This window comes from Elaeis guineensis, chromosome 4 (assembly GCF_000442705.2).
Source record: "Elaeis guineensis isolate ETL-2024a chromosome 4, EG11, whole genome shotgun sequence".
Classification (NCBI taxonomy): domain Eukaryota; kingdom Viridiplantae; phylum Streptophyta; class Magnoliopsida; order Arecales; family Arecaceae; genus Elaeis; species Elaeis guineensis.
The window spans coordinates 6773729-6788833 of record NC_025996.2 but is presented as its reverse complement, the minus strand read 5'-3'; the positions used below and the strand labels follow the sequence as shown (position 1 = coordinate 6788833).

The following is a 15105-nucleotide window of genomic DNA, read 5'->3' as shown; positions in this document are numbered from 1 at the left end:
AAGCTTCTTTCGTTATCAAAATATCTTAATGATTTTGTGTTAAAGAATCCTGTGTCCAGATCTCCCACAAAGAAGCAACGAATATCACCCAATGCCGACAAGGGATATGCTTTCCAAGGTGACATGGAAACCTCCACCAGAAAAAGGAAAAAAAAAAAAAAAAAATCTAAAGTCATCTGAATCTAATTAATCCCTTCAAAGAATGCATCAGCTCCACGGCTCCATGTCCAATTAATACCATTCCGTTCCATATTTTTCCTCGTTCTCAGTCTACCATTAAACAATCCCTTAGATTTACCTCCGACGTCATTGTTGCAGCCAAAGTCCGTCGGTTACTCAACCGCTTTCATATAGACTATTATACACCGAGGTCCAACTTAGACTTCGTCGCTCCCTCCGTCCACGGTCTCTTCCACCGGCCATCAAAGCGTGTATCTGGTACACACCAATCCACCCCCCGATCAAACCAATCCATGCCGTCCATTTTTATACGAACGGTCAGTACCACATCAATGCGAAAAAGATGGGGGCACGCGCACTCGCACCCCGCCCGCTGCTTCCCCAGTCAGCGAGCGTGAAACACGAGAAAGCGGTAGAAATATATCTCGGAGCCCCTCGATCCCTCCTGTCTAAGATTCTCTTCTTTCCGCTCCTCTTCCATTCCCCTCTTCCAAGCCAAGAACCAGACGTACGTACCCTTCACCGTCTGTTTCGTTCGCATCCAACATATTGAGAGATTTCGTCTGCCAACGCCCTTTCTAAATCCGACAGGTTTTGCTGTTGCTGTGGTGGTGTTTAATTTTATTTTTGATTTCGTTTTAGGGCTCTGTCTCTGATCTTTTTTTATTCTAAGTTGTTACCTGATTATATATCTAGTCTTTTCTCTTCTCTAGGGTTTCTCTTTCTTCTCTCTTATCCTCTCTATTCCTCTGCCAAATATAGTGAGTGAGATAGAGAGAGAGAGGAAGAAGGGGAGAAAGCGTGTCCCTACGGAAATCCAATAAGACGCCTCACCACCTCTTTCTTCAAATCCTTATCCGAACTCTCCACCGCTCTTAGATACTGCCAGCCCACTTTGTCTTCTATCCTCCTCTCGCTTTCTCTATTCCTCCGCCTTCATCCTCCACAACCGTTTTCCTTTTTCCTTGTAATTTATTTTTTGGGATAGTGATATTTTTTTCTCTCTCTGGGTACAAAACGGGCGGATTGAACGGTGGAAACCCTCGAATCGTTCCGAAGCTCTGCTGCCGTGCGATTCCGAACCAGCCGAGGATTGATCTCGTTGGGTTCTTGCAGCTGTTTATTTTCTTGGCTTATCAATTCCTGGTAGATAGATAGATAGATATAGAGACATAGATGGCATTGATTCTGGATGCGCTGATTGAGATCTTGAGGAAGCCCACCATCGGCGACGTGGTCACCGAGCTCGCCTTGTTCGCCGCCCCGCTCTGGATCGCGGTTCTTGTAGGGCTTTTTGTGGGGTGGGCGTGGAGGCCGAGATGGGCGGCGGGTCTCGTAGGCGTGGGGGAGGCTATTCTGGGTGGTCGCCGTGTGCCCCCTTCGGAGACATCGAGAGTCAATTCTTTAGAGGCTCAACCACCAGGTAGCATCAGTTGCTCGGTCTTCGACGAGTGTTCCGGAAAGGTGGACAAGATGGTCGCCGTGAGGTAAGTCGTTTGGTCGAGGGTTTTGATCTAATTCCGTACTCATGGGTTTGGATTCGCTTTAAGTTGTTTGATATTTGTGGATTATCCAGTTCTCCAGACGTGGAAAGTGAGAAATTGGCGGTCACGGGGGAGGATTTGGAGCACCTATCCAAGCTTGTCGAGGAGACTGATGGGGGGCCCGTGTGGCACAAATTGATGGACCGGACCTTGCCGACCATGAGTTACCAAGCATGGCGAAGAGATCCCGAGGTATGCAGCTTCAATTGGGAGTGATAATTGTCTGCTTCTGCTTTAAGTTTGTGTAATCTTACGCTGGTGCAGTTAAGTTGTTTAGATTTTTCTATGGTAGAAGTCGGCATAGGGGTTATGAATTGAATTCTAGATATGCTGTTGTTTCTAGTATGTAAGCATTTGTTCAGTTGGCTCAGCTTAGTGTTTGTTCATGGTAGACGGGTCCTCCGCAGTATCGCAGTAGAACTGTCTTCGAGGATGCAACACCAGAAATTGTGAGGGACTTCTTCTGGGATGATGAGTTCCGGATGAAGAATGGGTGGGACAACATGCTCCTTCACCATGAGACACTAAAGGAATGTCCAACCACAGGGACGATGGTAGTTCAGTGGATTCGAAAGGTGTGAGCTTTTTCATGGGACTTCTTTAAATGTTATGAATCTGGGCTGCTTTTGTGTTTGCTAATGTTTTTTGTTCTTTCTCCTGCTTGGCAGTTTCCCTTTTTCTGCAGTGATAGAGAGTATATCATTGGCCGTCGGATATGGGAATCGGGAAGAACATATTACTGTGTGACAAAGGTGAGGAGGAAAATGGATAGTAGAAGTGTATCTGCTTTAGTTGCTTTCTATAAATTCATCACGTTCAGATGCCTTAGTCTTTTCTTCAGATTTCACCTCTTGAAAGACGATATGAACTATATGTACAACTCCGTGTTCATAAGTCTGACTTATAGGTTCCTCTCTGTTTCTTCCAGCTAGATGAAGATTATGGATAGCCATTGACTGACAATTGAATCTTTTTTACCAACAATACATATTTTCATTCTTACGATTGTGTTGGATTCTGGCTTGTTGCCTAATAGGTTTTGCCTGTAAGATGATTGCTGTTTGCTGGATTAAACGTCTGTTTCTACTCTCTAATACAAACTCATTGTAATGTTGGAAAAGTATTGGAGGGTTGCACACCATAATGTAAAATTAAATTGTGTAACAAATAAAGCAGATTCTAATTTCCATAAGGTTTCTAACTGTGTACCCAGATGAAGGGTGCCTCTTTTTTCTAATAAAAAATCTTCTATAGTCTACAGTTCAACCATTGAATTATTTGCTTACTTTCCTGAAACTTGTTCTATTGAGATTGACTTTTCCTCTAGGGTGCTGAGTGCACTAAAGCAACCGCTTTCACTTCTAGCAGATCCTAGTCAGGTTACCACAAACTGCAAAAATGTGAACTTCAGTGGTTTAATTTATTCGGTACTCAATGGTTGGCTAAATAAACATTGAACGCCAAGAATTTGAATCACTGGGTTCTGTTTGGCTTCCCTGTGCTTATTTCATTGTTTGTATTGACTATGGAGAGAACTAACATTGTCAGAGAAAAGTTTTCTTTTTAGCATGTGTTAGATTTGGGTTGTTATGATTAAAAAAATTATTCCATGATCAAGAATACTTCCAACTGAGCCTTCTCGATCAGCTGTGTTACTCTTTTTTATCAGCATGATCCCTTTTTTTTTTTTTTGGGTTTTTTTGGTGTCAATAATTTCAAATCTTGCTTAAATGGACATAAATCTGCATGCCTTCTGTACATCTTCTTTTCTCTATTACTATAAAATTATCTCTTAATCCTTCATAATCATGTCTGGATTCCCTTCTCACCTTATCCATTTGTTTAACAGGAAATTCAAGTTGCTTTCTGCTCTCTGAGTTACACTGCATTAATCTAGCCTTGTGTTTTTAATCTGCTGCTTAAAACTCTTAAATTTAGGTAGAGACATGTTTCTCAGGCTCACTTCTTGTCTGATAATTAAAGTTAACAGAATCTTTTTATTTAAGTTCTAGTATTGTCTGGCTGGTATACCTTTCGATGCTACTCCAACCATATGCTTTTTTTCTTCCCTCTTATTTTTTTGATGTGTTAGAGGTGGTGCCGAAAATTGCATATTCATTTGCACTGGACGCCGCTAGAGACTATTACCATCATTTTGTCAAAAGTGCTTCATAAGTTCTTTCCTTTTAAATGAAAATAACGACATGATGTAATGCATAAACATGAATCGAGCATGTTTGGCATTTGAATTTGCTTCTAGCGATACTAGATCTCACTTTTATATTCGCATATTCTACATACCTTTGAACTTCTTTATTGTTATTGTCTTTAGAGATATCTAACATCTAGTCTTGTGTATCAGGGAGTGCCATTCCCCTCTGTACCCAGACGCAAAAAACCCAGGCGTGTCGACTTGTACTACTCCAGCTGGTGCATTCGTGCAGGTTTGATGTCCATTCTGTTCCCCTTCTTCCATAAATATATGGAATTGTCATTTGCTTTTCAAAATTTTCTAGAGCCCTTCGAACCCCAGCGTATTCACTCTTTGTTGCTTGTTAACAGTTGAGTCAAGTCGAGGGGATGGTCAGTTGACTGCCTGTGAGGTGCTACTGTTCCATCACGAGGATATGGGCATCCCATGGGAGATAGCGAAACTGGGTGTCCGCCAGGGGATGTGGGGTTGTGTTAAAAGGATCGAACCTGGCTTGCGAGCCTACCAGATCGCCAGGAGGTCTCAGGAGCCACTATCACGGTGCGCCTTCATGGCACAAATCAACACCAAGTTCGATTCCGATGATCTAAGAACATCGGAAGTTAGCACGTGTTCCACCTCAGAAGTGGTAGAAGCAGAGAAACAGAAAAATTGGACAGAGAACATACCCAAGTTCCTTGTAATTGGTGGTGCTGTGGCCCTAGCATGTAGTCTCGACCATGGCCTGTTGACCAAGGCAGTCATTTTTGGAGTTGCCAGGAGGTTTGCAAGACCGGGGAGGAGATTGTGAAAATGGAACAAAGAAAAAATGGCGCAAGCATTAGGGATCCATTCAGGCATCTCTGCCAGCCATGTGTTGGGTGTTATAGGCTTCATCTGCCTGCCTGCCTGCCTGCCTTATACAATGAGATCACAATAAATAGTTTTGTTAATTCTATAAAATTAGTTGCCGACAAAAGCGACGGGATTGTATTATTTCTCATTGGAAAAGAAATCCCGATGTATACGCTTTTTTCTATAATCTAACCATTCTCTACAAACTTCTAGCTGCAACAGGAATACTGGCGCCACAGTTGATATACTTTCATAAAGTAGGCAATGAGAAACTGGTCCATATGAAGGTGATAATGAATGTAGTAGTTGAAGTTAGTAAGATGGGATTTATCAAAACATCGATCATCTAATATAAAGTCAGTTTCTAGTTTTCTAAAATTGTAATCAAAGGACGATGTTGGTTTAATTTAATTATTGACGGCTCCCAAGTACACATGTTAACTAGAATTGATAGGAAATGAAAGGTTTATTAGTGGGTGGGACGATGTATCTTATATATCAATACCAATCAATCTCAATAGGTAAACATATATCTTTATGACTAAATCCTCTCAAATAATTTGTAAGTGAACAAAAATAGAGTTTTTTTTTTTTTTCCTTTATGGGTTGCCTGGGATACAAAGATAGAACTAGTCATATGGAATAGATAATTTTTCTGTTGGATTAGAGCAAAAAGATCCTTTTCAAAATCGTGATTGCATTTTTTGTTGCTTGCAACTTTTCCTATGTATGGTATCAAACTTATGTCTTAGGAAGGAAGTATAATAATTTTGGCTACTCAATTGATTCGACTATTATAATATTTTAATGAGCATTTTAAAATAAAAATATATGATTTATTCTCTCTTGGTCATTTGTAGATCATTTTTATGCTATTCATGAGTCTAATCACATCATTAAATCAGGTATGAATGATTCATCAAGACATTGATACGGATAATATCCAAATATGTTCTCTATGTGATTTATGTAAAGAAAAAGAGGTTGTGTTAGAGAAGATCTAAGAAATAATTTGTTTTTCTTCAGTGAAGAATACTTCTAAAGATCAAAGAAATAATACATTCTCTTTGTAAAAGTACTATTATGTTTATGCGTCAAAGTTTTAGCACACCAAAGTTAAAGTATATATTTTATTCGATATAAACTCTAATTTTTTAAGGATCCACTAAGATAATAAAAAATATTTTTTCATATCTAACTAAATCGATCAATAATATCACAATATAATAAATTGGTCCAAATCAACTTATTAATAAGATGCTTCGTTATGGTATAAAATTTAGCTTTGAACAATGATCCGATAAGGGGAATAATTGAGACTTTGATGTCATTTTTTTTTGTTCGATTAGTATCAATTTTTTTTTAATAATAATATCTATTAGAAATGAATTCTCTATTATTTGGTTCCTTATTGCCAAAGAATTTATTAATATATTTGAAAGATGACCTAGAAAAAAAAAATTGATATTTGATTTATTTGGATCTTGTATAGTTGAGACCAAGAATGAAAATAATATCATTAGAAATTGATAAGATGATATTTTTTTTTTTTTTTCATAAAAGATTAGTCTCCTATGAAACTAGAATTGCTTTTCCTTGGTGTTGAATATAATGCATAAAGGGATTCTTGAAGAACCATAGGATCCTCTAAAAATAGGTACGATGCACTACTATAAGATATTCCATTTTTTCACAAAAATGTGTTCACTCAAAAAAAAAAAATACTCTAGAAGATATTAATCGTAAATAAGAAGATTGTTTATGGAGAAAAATAATATAAATTTACATTAAGATACATAAGAATTATTTAAGAAGCGGATAGCTTTTTATTTTCTAGAGCTTATTATCATAGGTCGGAATAAGTTAATTGATATGTCTCCTTTTTTTACATCCCCATGCCATCACGTGGAAAGGACACGAGGGTTAAGAACTGAAAGGAAAGGCCGCAATATGATTTTTCTCAATTTTGTCATAACAAGCCTTCAAGTGGGAGGTCCATATGACATGCTATTAGCTCAATCTTAAAGCACGCCCTAATAGTTGCATTATTGGACATAGATTTTGAGAGTTTGCAGCCAAATGAATAGTTCAATGTACTTATCATAGATTGCAAGCTGCAATTTGCTTGTATGAAGTCAAAATCGCTAGAAATCACCGGTTAGTCATATAATAGTGAATTCATTTCCAAGCTTTGTATACACCATCCATTATACCATGGGAGTTGGCCATGCTCGAAATCATTAGTTGATTACAGGGAGGAGGATGTAGATGATGGAGTTAGTGCTTAAAGTCATAACAAGATGTCATATTAGATGGTGCTGCTAAATCATCTCCCTTTTCAAGAATAGTGAATGCTTATGTTTGTAAGGAAATTTTTCTGGTGCCACGTCGACCCAAAAAGAAACAAGCTATATCTGAACTATGTTTGAACATATAAGTATTCTTTGAAACCAAAATCATGAGCTTATTATTCTGGATCAGATTGTTACATCCCTACACCATCGCAGAGGGACGTACACGAGGGTACAAAATAAAAAGGAAAAAGAGGGATAGGTTTTTTCACCATTTTGGCATAATAGACTTCCACCCGCAACAGATTATTAACTTAAACGGTGGAGCGCCTCTTGTTAATTGAGTCGTCGTGCTCACAGCTAGCCACATCGATAGTATTTTTCCTGTGACTTATTTTGTCCCTTGCATGGAAAGGAAACCACGTCAGGGATCGTTTACGGTTGGCCTTCCTGCTAAAAAACAGAAATTTGACGTGCTTTGTGATCTGTGGAGCCCTGCAATCCGTATGGCTTTGTAAACGGAGAGATCCAGATCTGCACCAGCTGTTGCTACTTGAAGCTTGTACGGCAGTTGTTATTAGATGTAGCTTTCTCTTATTCTCCGGACAAATTTGTCCTGACGAGTAGGTTTCCCGTGGGGTATTTAACTCCTAGTTAATAAGCATTCTTTGTTTGCGTACGTTAAACAAACTGCGTCAGGTTCTAGTCTTGAAGACATCTTCCATTCTCTATTTTATGCGCCCCTGGTTTGCCCTGTGCAATTGTATTGATGAAAAGCGAATCTTAATGCAGTCTAGAGAGCTTGCCAGTCTATGAATTGTTACGAGTCAAAAGTAGCAGCTCGGAATCTTCGTAACCTGTCTGGAGAGTTCAACTCGACCACCCATCATCCGTGCTGTGCATCAATATTTTGTGCGCGGATCATTCAGGGATGACAGCGCAATTGAGCTGGACCTCAACATTTCGGAATTTCTTCATTGGTTGCGAGATATGAGACTTTATTGACTAAATATGTTTCTTTATGAAAGCAAAGTACGTAGTTTAGTCTTTCCTACCTTATCCAGTACGGATTTAATATAGTTCCTATACTTGGCCGAAGTTACGTTCTTTGGCTCCATTGATATTATCTAAACTTAAGTGATCTGTTGGTTATGAGGTCTCCATTGATGTTATTTAGGATCTATGGATATTTTATATTTCATAGAGGAAGGTAAACAAAAATGGAATATGTTCTTATGCAATATTTTTTTTTATGATGTGGTAGATAGAATGTTATTTATGTCGATTCCTGATGGTGACACTGTGGACAGATCAGGATAGGGTCTTTCTTCAGTTTTGTCTATTAAAGTTGCTGTTTTTATAAGCTTGTGGTGCTAGAAGCTTCATCTATTCATAGTTGAATATGAAAGATTTCTGTCCATTCTGAAGTTGCTTTATTTTTATAAAAAATTACTTGGAATTGACATTCACGTTATAGTTTTTTACATCAACATGGTCTACAAATTCCAAATCATTGTGATATTTGCCAAGGTGCAGAAGAATTGATTTCCCATGTCGTTTGGAGTACATGATTGTCTTCTTAGATTTGAAGATAGGCCTCTGTTACTAATGCTCACGTTATCCTTGTGTTATCCATGAATAAGTTTCTTCAGAAGATTAAACAAAAATATGTGACAGGTAACAAAAGGCATGAGACGGTGTTGATGTCTATATTTATATGAAATCTAATCGGCGAGAAATGAGCATGTCTTTCAAAATATTTTTTTATAGGCTCAATTTGATTTTGATTCACCCATCCACCTTAGCTCAACAATTCACTCATATATCTACTGGGGTTTTTTGATGGTAGAAAAAAATTATGATTTTCTCCCGCAGTTTCTATATTTTGTTAGATGATTTTTTTTTTTTTTTAGAAGCCATCATCTTCTTTTTTCTCAAAATGAATTTTTAATAATAATTTTTGAATAAAATTCAATATTAGCTTGCTTATGGCCGCAGGAGGAATTCATCTATTAGAGATGATAATATCAATAATTGAGTTATGTACTTTTTGGGAAGGATAAAAGTTTGCATCAGGATTTGAAGATGAGTTCCCACAGACCGGACGAGCCGCCCGGCATTTGAACATGCCTATTACTTGGTAGTGCCTGAGGAGTAACATACAAGCTGCAGGACTTCTGTCTTCATATGTCGAGCAAATGTACGACCCTAATATTATCCGTAGGACATTGCAAGGATTAATGTCCTCCAACAACGTAGCTGTACTATTATCAAAATGAAAATTCAAGGACTAGCATCTAACAACTCTACTATTATATATATATATATATATATATATAATATATATTATATATATATATATATATATATATATAATATATATATATATGACATTGTAAGGGTTAGTACCCTAATAAGGGTTCTTTTAAGTAATCCAGTAGAACATTTAAATTGAATTTTTTGTTGGATTTATGGATTGAGCGGTCCATTATAGAATGAGCTATAACAAATCAACATACTCCTAGCTAGTACGAACCCTGTGGAGGGAAAAAATCTCCATTGAGAAGTGGTGGGGGATATTGGCATCTTGGGTTGGTAGCCCACCCACAAAAGACACATCAACGTACCTAAAGAACTGTGGAAAAAATGGATTGGTATAAAGCACAAAAGATTAGGTCTTGCATGGAAAATGCTTCCATAGTTCATGATTGAGTGGGGAAGACCATGTCCACGTACACGGGAGATGTGGTGGAGGTACTTCCACGGAGGTGAATAGAGAAGTGGTCGATATCATTGCAGCTGTACTGGAAGCCACAGCTCAGTGTGATTGGTGTTGATCACATGTGATATCCGTGTCAACGATTTAGATATGTGAGGATATACGAGACTTTAGGGTGACAGCTCCGGTTGTATTTCTTGGTTCTTCAACCATCAATGAGCAAGATATCCGGGCCTTCTTCCATAAAATACAAAATCCTGCACTGTACCAATGTTTTAGCATATGAATTAGATCATAGTTGTGATAATGATAAAATAAATATGGCTAATTTTAAGGTTATTCCATCTAAATTCTTGCATCAAATTTGCCAACCTGCTATGAAGCTTCTTAATTGCTAGCCATATCACATCCATGAAATAAATGTGCCTTTTTTTCCTTTGAGATCAGGAGTAATTAAGCCCCACCATTTACCCATATCCATCCCTCTCCACTTAGACCGGAGCATTCACCCCGACAAATTGAAGTAAAGCTCACGGAACAAGACTTTGTTTATTAAGACTGAATTGAGGGCCATCACCATTTAGAATCGAATTCCCATCCTTAGCGCATGGTGCAAGACATAATTATATCATCCAATTAGAAAGTGCTTATTTTTTTAAGATCGAGCTGAATTTTTGTTGTGCACCGATGATGTGGTGCACAACACGATGGATGGTGTGTGCGGATCGTGGTGGCTGTCATCATGTGATAGATGGGCGTGCTGTACATCGCACGGTGTGCGGTGCACAGTAGAGGATCCGTAGGTATTAAGGGGAAGAGATCCCATATTGTGTAGCACGAAGTTATCTCCAAACCTTCGAGAAAAATTTTTTCCATTTTATAATTTTCTCGATGGAACTGCTAGCAAAACTGACCATTAGGGTTGGCAGATGCTAAACTAAGTAAAGGCCGAAAATACATGATAACTTCTTTGAAATTAAATCACATGGAAGCTATGGCATAAAATATATTTGACAGACTAATAAGGCACCTCCACTTGAATCTAGGCAAAGAGTCGATGGCAGATTTAAGATCGAAAAAATTGGTCGAGCACCACCAAGTAGATGATATACAATTATTAGACAAGATTTCATCTATATACATAATCGTTATTAGAAGATAAAATTTCTATAATTGATCAATCTGATTCACCTTAATAACCCTATATCTCAGTTTAATAAAAGTGCCATCACACTCTCCGATGTCTAAAATCGAACTGATCATTTGTTATGAAAATAGAAATATGGATAGATGGATGCATCGGAGCTCAAGTAAAACTCAGATAAATGAAATACTAAATTTTTATAAGATGGATTTCATTGGTCATGTATTAATTTTTTATTTTGATTTATTATGAAATACAAACTAAGTTGTCATATGAATGAATGATTAAGAAGTCCATCGTTATCGGTTATCATATTATTATTTTGACTCTATTGTCTTAGTCATGTAATATATATAGTGAATATTGGTGCAGGACTGATTTGATTAATGGATCTATAGCGTGTAAACCATTAACATTACTAGCTACACTAGATTTCCACTCTATTTTATATATATCCACCTATGAAAGCCTGGGATATTATGGTTCTATATTTCTAAGACACACAGCCATTAAAAAATAAGTATAACGTGAAGATGGAGAGAAAGATTATCCCATCATTATTTTTATCTCCGCAAGCTGCTGCTACAGTAACCATTCTTGCAATGGGGATCGATTGTCTCCAAGATAAATAATGTGTTGGCTATCAACGATACATCACTATATGTGCAAACTAGAGGATCCAAACTCAAAAACAAATGGAAGAATATCAGAAAACCAAAGCAGGAAAATCATCAGAGCGTACTCACGGTGCAAATCAAAAGAAGCAAATAAGAAAGAAACATGAATTGAAAAATGAAGAAATGTGTAACATTATTAACTCACAATGGTCCCTTGATCATCCTCATCCTTATCGTACATGGAGTGTGATCCCTTGAGCGGTACGTCTCGCACTGCACAATCGTGGGCCCTTCACCCCTCCTGGCCCTGCCAATGGCCTCCTTCGCCACCCCCTCACCTTGAGCACGTCCATCCCATCCACATGCCCCCCGGCATCCCGAAAGCCCGGCCTTTCTTCCAGATCTCCGGCTCCGGTGCTGCTCGGAGGTGCGACATCTTGAGGGACCACCGATTGTTTTCAACGACAAAAATAATGGGGCAGCTTCCTGTTTTGTTTTCAATTCTTATCACTCTTCAACCATTACCTATACTGTGACTTATAATCTAATAAATATAATGAAGGGAGCAGCGTACTCCCCTCATTCTACCTCAAAAAAAAATAATGGGCAGCTTCCAGAGTTGAGCCATGTTCAAGCACTTGAAGAACTGGCCGATGTTGCTGTCCCATCGCCAAAGAAGACGATGGCCACGTCGAGGTCCTCGGGGCTCGATTCCTTGAGTACCTCACGGCGATACTTGGCATTAAACCGGCGCCGGTGGTGATGGGAATGCCCTCTCCGATGAAGCCGAAGCCGCCGAGGAAGTTGCAGGGACGGTAGAACATGTGCATGGAGCCGCCCTGGCCGTGGCAAAGGCCGGTGGTCCAGCCGAAGAGCTCGGCCATCAAGGGCCGGGGGGACGCCCTTGCGGAGGGCGTGGACGTGGTCGCGGTAGGTGCTGACCACGGCGTCCCGCCGCGTGAGAAGCTTGATGAAGCCGGCGGCCACGGCCTCCTCGCCGATGTAGAGGTGGACATAGCCGAACATCTTGCCGAGGTTGTACATCTCGGCGTCTCGGTTCCTGGCGCGAGAAAGTGGAGAGGAGAGGGGGAGGAGAGAAAAGGAGGGGAGAGCGGAGAGAATGAGTGAGAGGGGGTGTCGTGGACTGCCAGCCCGTTGGCTGCTGCTGCAGATGCCTGCAAGGCACGGAAGGGAAGTGCGACGGCGATTGTGTCCCTTTTTTTTTTTTTTTGTTAAAAAAAAAAAAAAAAAAGAGTGACGTGGGGTTGGAGGTGGGAAGGCGACTAACCATGAGGCCTCTATTTTGCTGGAGAATATTCGATATATGGAGCCAATGACGCACTAAATCTATTTCCGATCACATTTGGGCTATGGCCACGTCAGATGAGTACGTCAACCCAGTAAAAATCAAGCATCAAAGATCCAATCATCATCTTATACCCTAGATATTTAGGATCGACGTGAGAGCATGGGATTTAAAGCTTGTACCAATTGAGCTACCACTCCGTGGTACGGGATTGTGTCTTTCACACAAAAGATTGTCCTCTTCCTTCGTGAAAATTCTTGATAGACTTGGTCTATTGTATGTACCGTAGACAAAGCTAATAAAAAAATATCATAATAGCATATAATGATATATTGAGTAATTAAACAATGATGTATGGAAATGATTACTAAACTAAATAGTGACTATTAAATGATTATATAATTTTTAAATTCAAAATACCGATGTGGTATTTTTTTATGAGCTTTGTATATAGTACACATGATAGATTAAGGCTATTCAAGAATTTCTCATTCCTTCGAGTGATTCCATCATTGAATCGAGCAATGATCAGTTGAAGATCTATGCAGATGGATAAATAAAATAGTTCATAATCTATGCACAAAGGATACAATCCAAATGTAAGAAAGTATCATTGAAAGTGGGGCCATTGTCCATTTGGATTGCTTTGAAATCTTTGGGGTGGATGATCACAATACAGGAGTAGAAGATCCAATGATCATTTGCATGAAAGAAGGCGAATCTTCTTTCGCACGAAAGATGTGGCCCCAGATCCCACCACAATGTTGCGATGAGGGAGCGATGATATCGACCAATAGAGGGAACAGGATACATGATGCAGGACGGGCCATATATAGATGTTGGAGAAATTATTGATTAGAACTTCACATATATCTTAATAGACCATCCAATAAGAGTCATCGCATCATCCAAAAAAATAATTTTTTCTCATTCAAAATAATAAAAATTATTACTAGCTAATCATAATTAATAAAAAAAATATTAAAAATATTCAACCAAGTTTGGATAACAATGCACTTATTCTCCTAACAGATGAAATGATGGCTTCTTATTGAATGATGAAGATACATATGATAAAATTGTTCTAACCAATAATTTCTTGATTATAGTATATTTTGCTTAAGAAAACCGATGCATCTTTTTTTTCCCACGTATCCACCGTTGGGTTGTGTAATTATTTCAAGATCTATCCAGTAGTAGATGTCTCAAAAAATTCAAATTACTTTGAGAGCTGTACGGAGCACTCTATTTGGTGGAAGAAGATCAATCATTCTTTTGCGCCAAAGGCACATCCCAAACCCAACAGCTCGCATGCAGAGCATGGCAGCTATTTGACTTTCCATACTTAAGGAAACAGTGATGCTAGAAAACATTTTGAAATTTTGTGAGAGACATAATGAGATCTTCATGGATATCTTGACATCTAATGCTAGTTCTTATACAGTAAGTATTTAATATCTTATCCTGTACAAATAGAACATATTATGCAGACGTGTATATTTATTTTTAGATAATTACATATGTTTCGTGTTTTCTATGTAATTATAATTATTATGTATAGAACCAATGACTGGATATTAAATGGCCACAAGGTGGGAAATGGGGAATAAAATTTCACCGGATCATTTGAGTGGGAACCATTTTATATTATATCCTTGTACAATTAATATTTTATATTTAGTCATGCACATAGATAAATTATCTGCATATACGTTTTTTTATTTATGTACTCAGTTACATCTATTTTGTCTAGATTAATAAGCTACTAAATGAGGTTTGTAGAAATGAATTTGGATTGTTTGGACTACTTTAATTCACCTATTATATCATATGAGGTGTGTGTGTGTGTGTGTGTGTGTGTTACAACTAAATGATAACAAAATATGTTTCCATTTATTATTTACAAGCAACTCAACGAGAGCAATTTCTATTTGCAATTACAAATTCTTTTGCATTCAAGTTGATTCTCAAACAAACAAACAAACCCAATTTTGTATTTTGGTAAATATATTAAATATATTCCTCAATTTTAAAATTCTATACATGTGGTCGATACAGCCACGTAAGGGCCAGAAGCGATTTGAGAGAAATTAATTCAAACATATAATGTTAATGCTAGAAGTAAGTCTAGGAGATGCGAATTCTCAAATCATTACTTTCAGTTTTGCATGGCTAATCAGATAAAAGTGAGGTTTTGATTTTTTTTTTTTTTTAAGTGTATGTTTAACTTTGGTGAAACATGTACTAAGCCGCTGCTA

At 38.2% G+C, this 15105-nt stretch overlaps 1 protein-coding gene and 1 pseudogene across 1 annotated transcript; one reads left to right on the top strand and one right to left on the bottom strand.

Annotated features, from left to right (window-relative positions):
• Positions 1-637: 637 nt before the first annotated feature.
• On the top strand, positions 638-4976 carry LOC105044130 (uncharacterized). Its single transcript, XM_010921925.3, has 6 exons — positions 638-1667; positions 1757-1916; positions 2117-2299; positions 2393-2476; positions 4087-4168; positions 4287-4976. Exons 1-6 carry the CDS (start codon positions 1357-1359, stop codon positions 4724-4726), a joined length of 1260 nt encoding a protein of 419 aa, XP_010920227.1. The 5' UTR covers positions 638-1356; the 3' UTR covers positions 4727-4976.
• Positions 4977-11652: 6676 nt separating this feature from the next.
• LOC114914119 (pyruvate dehydrogenase E1 component subunit alpha-3, chloroplastic-like) lies at positions 11653-14169 on the bottom strand (annotated as a pseudogene).
• Positions 14170-15105: the final 936 nt, after the last annotated feature.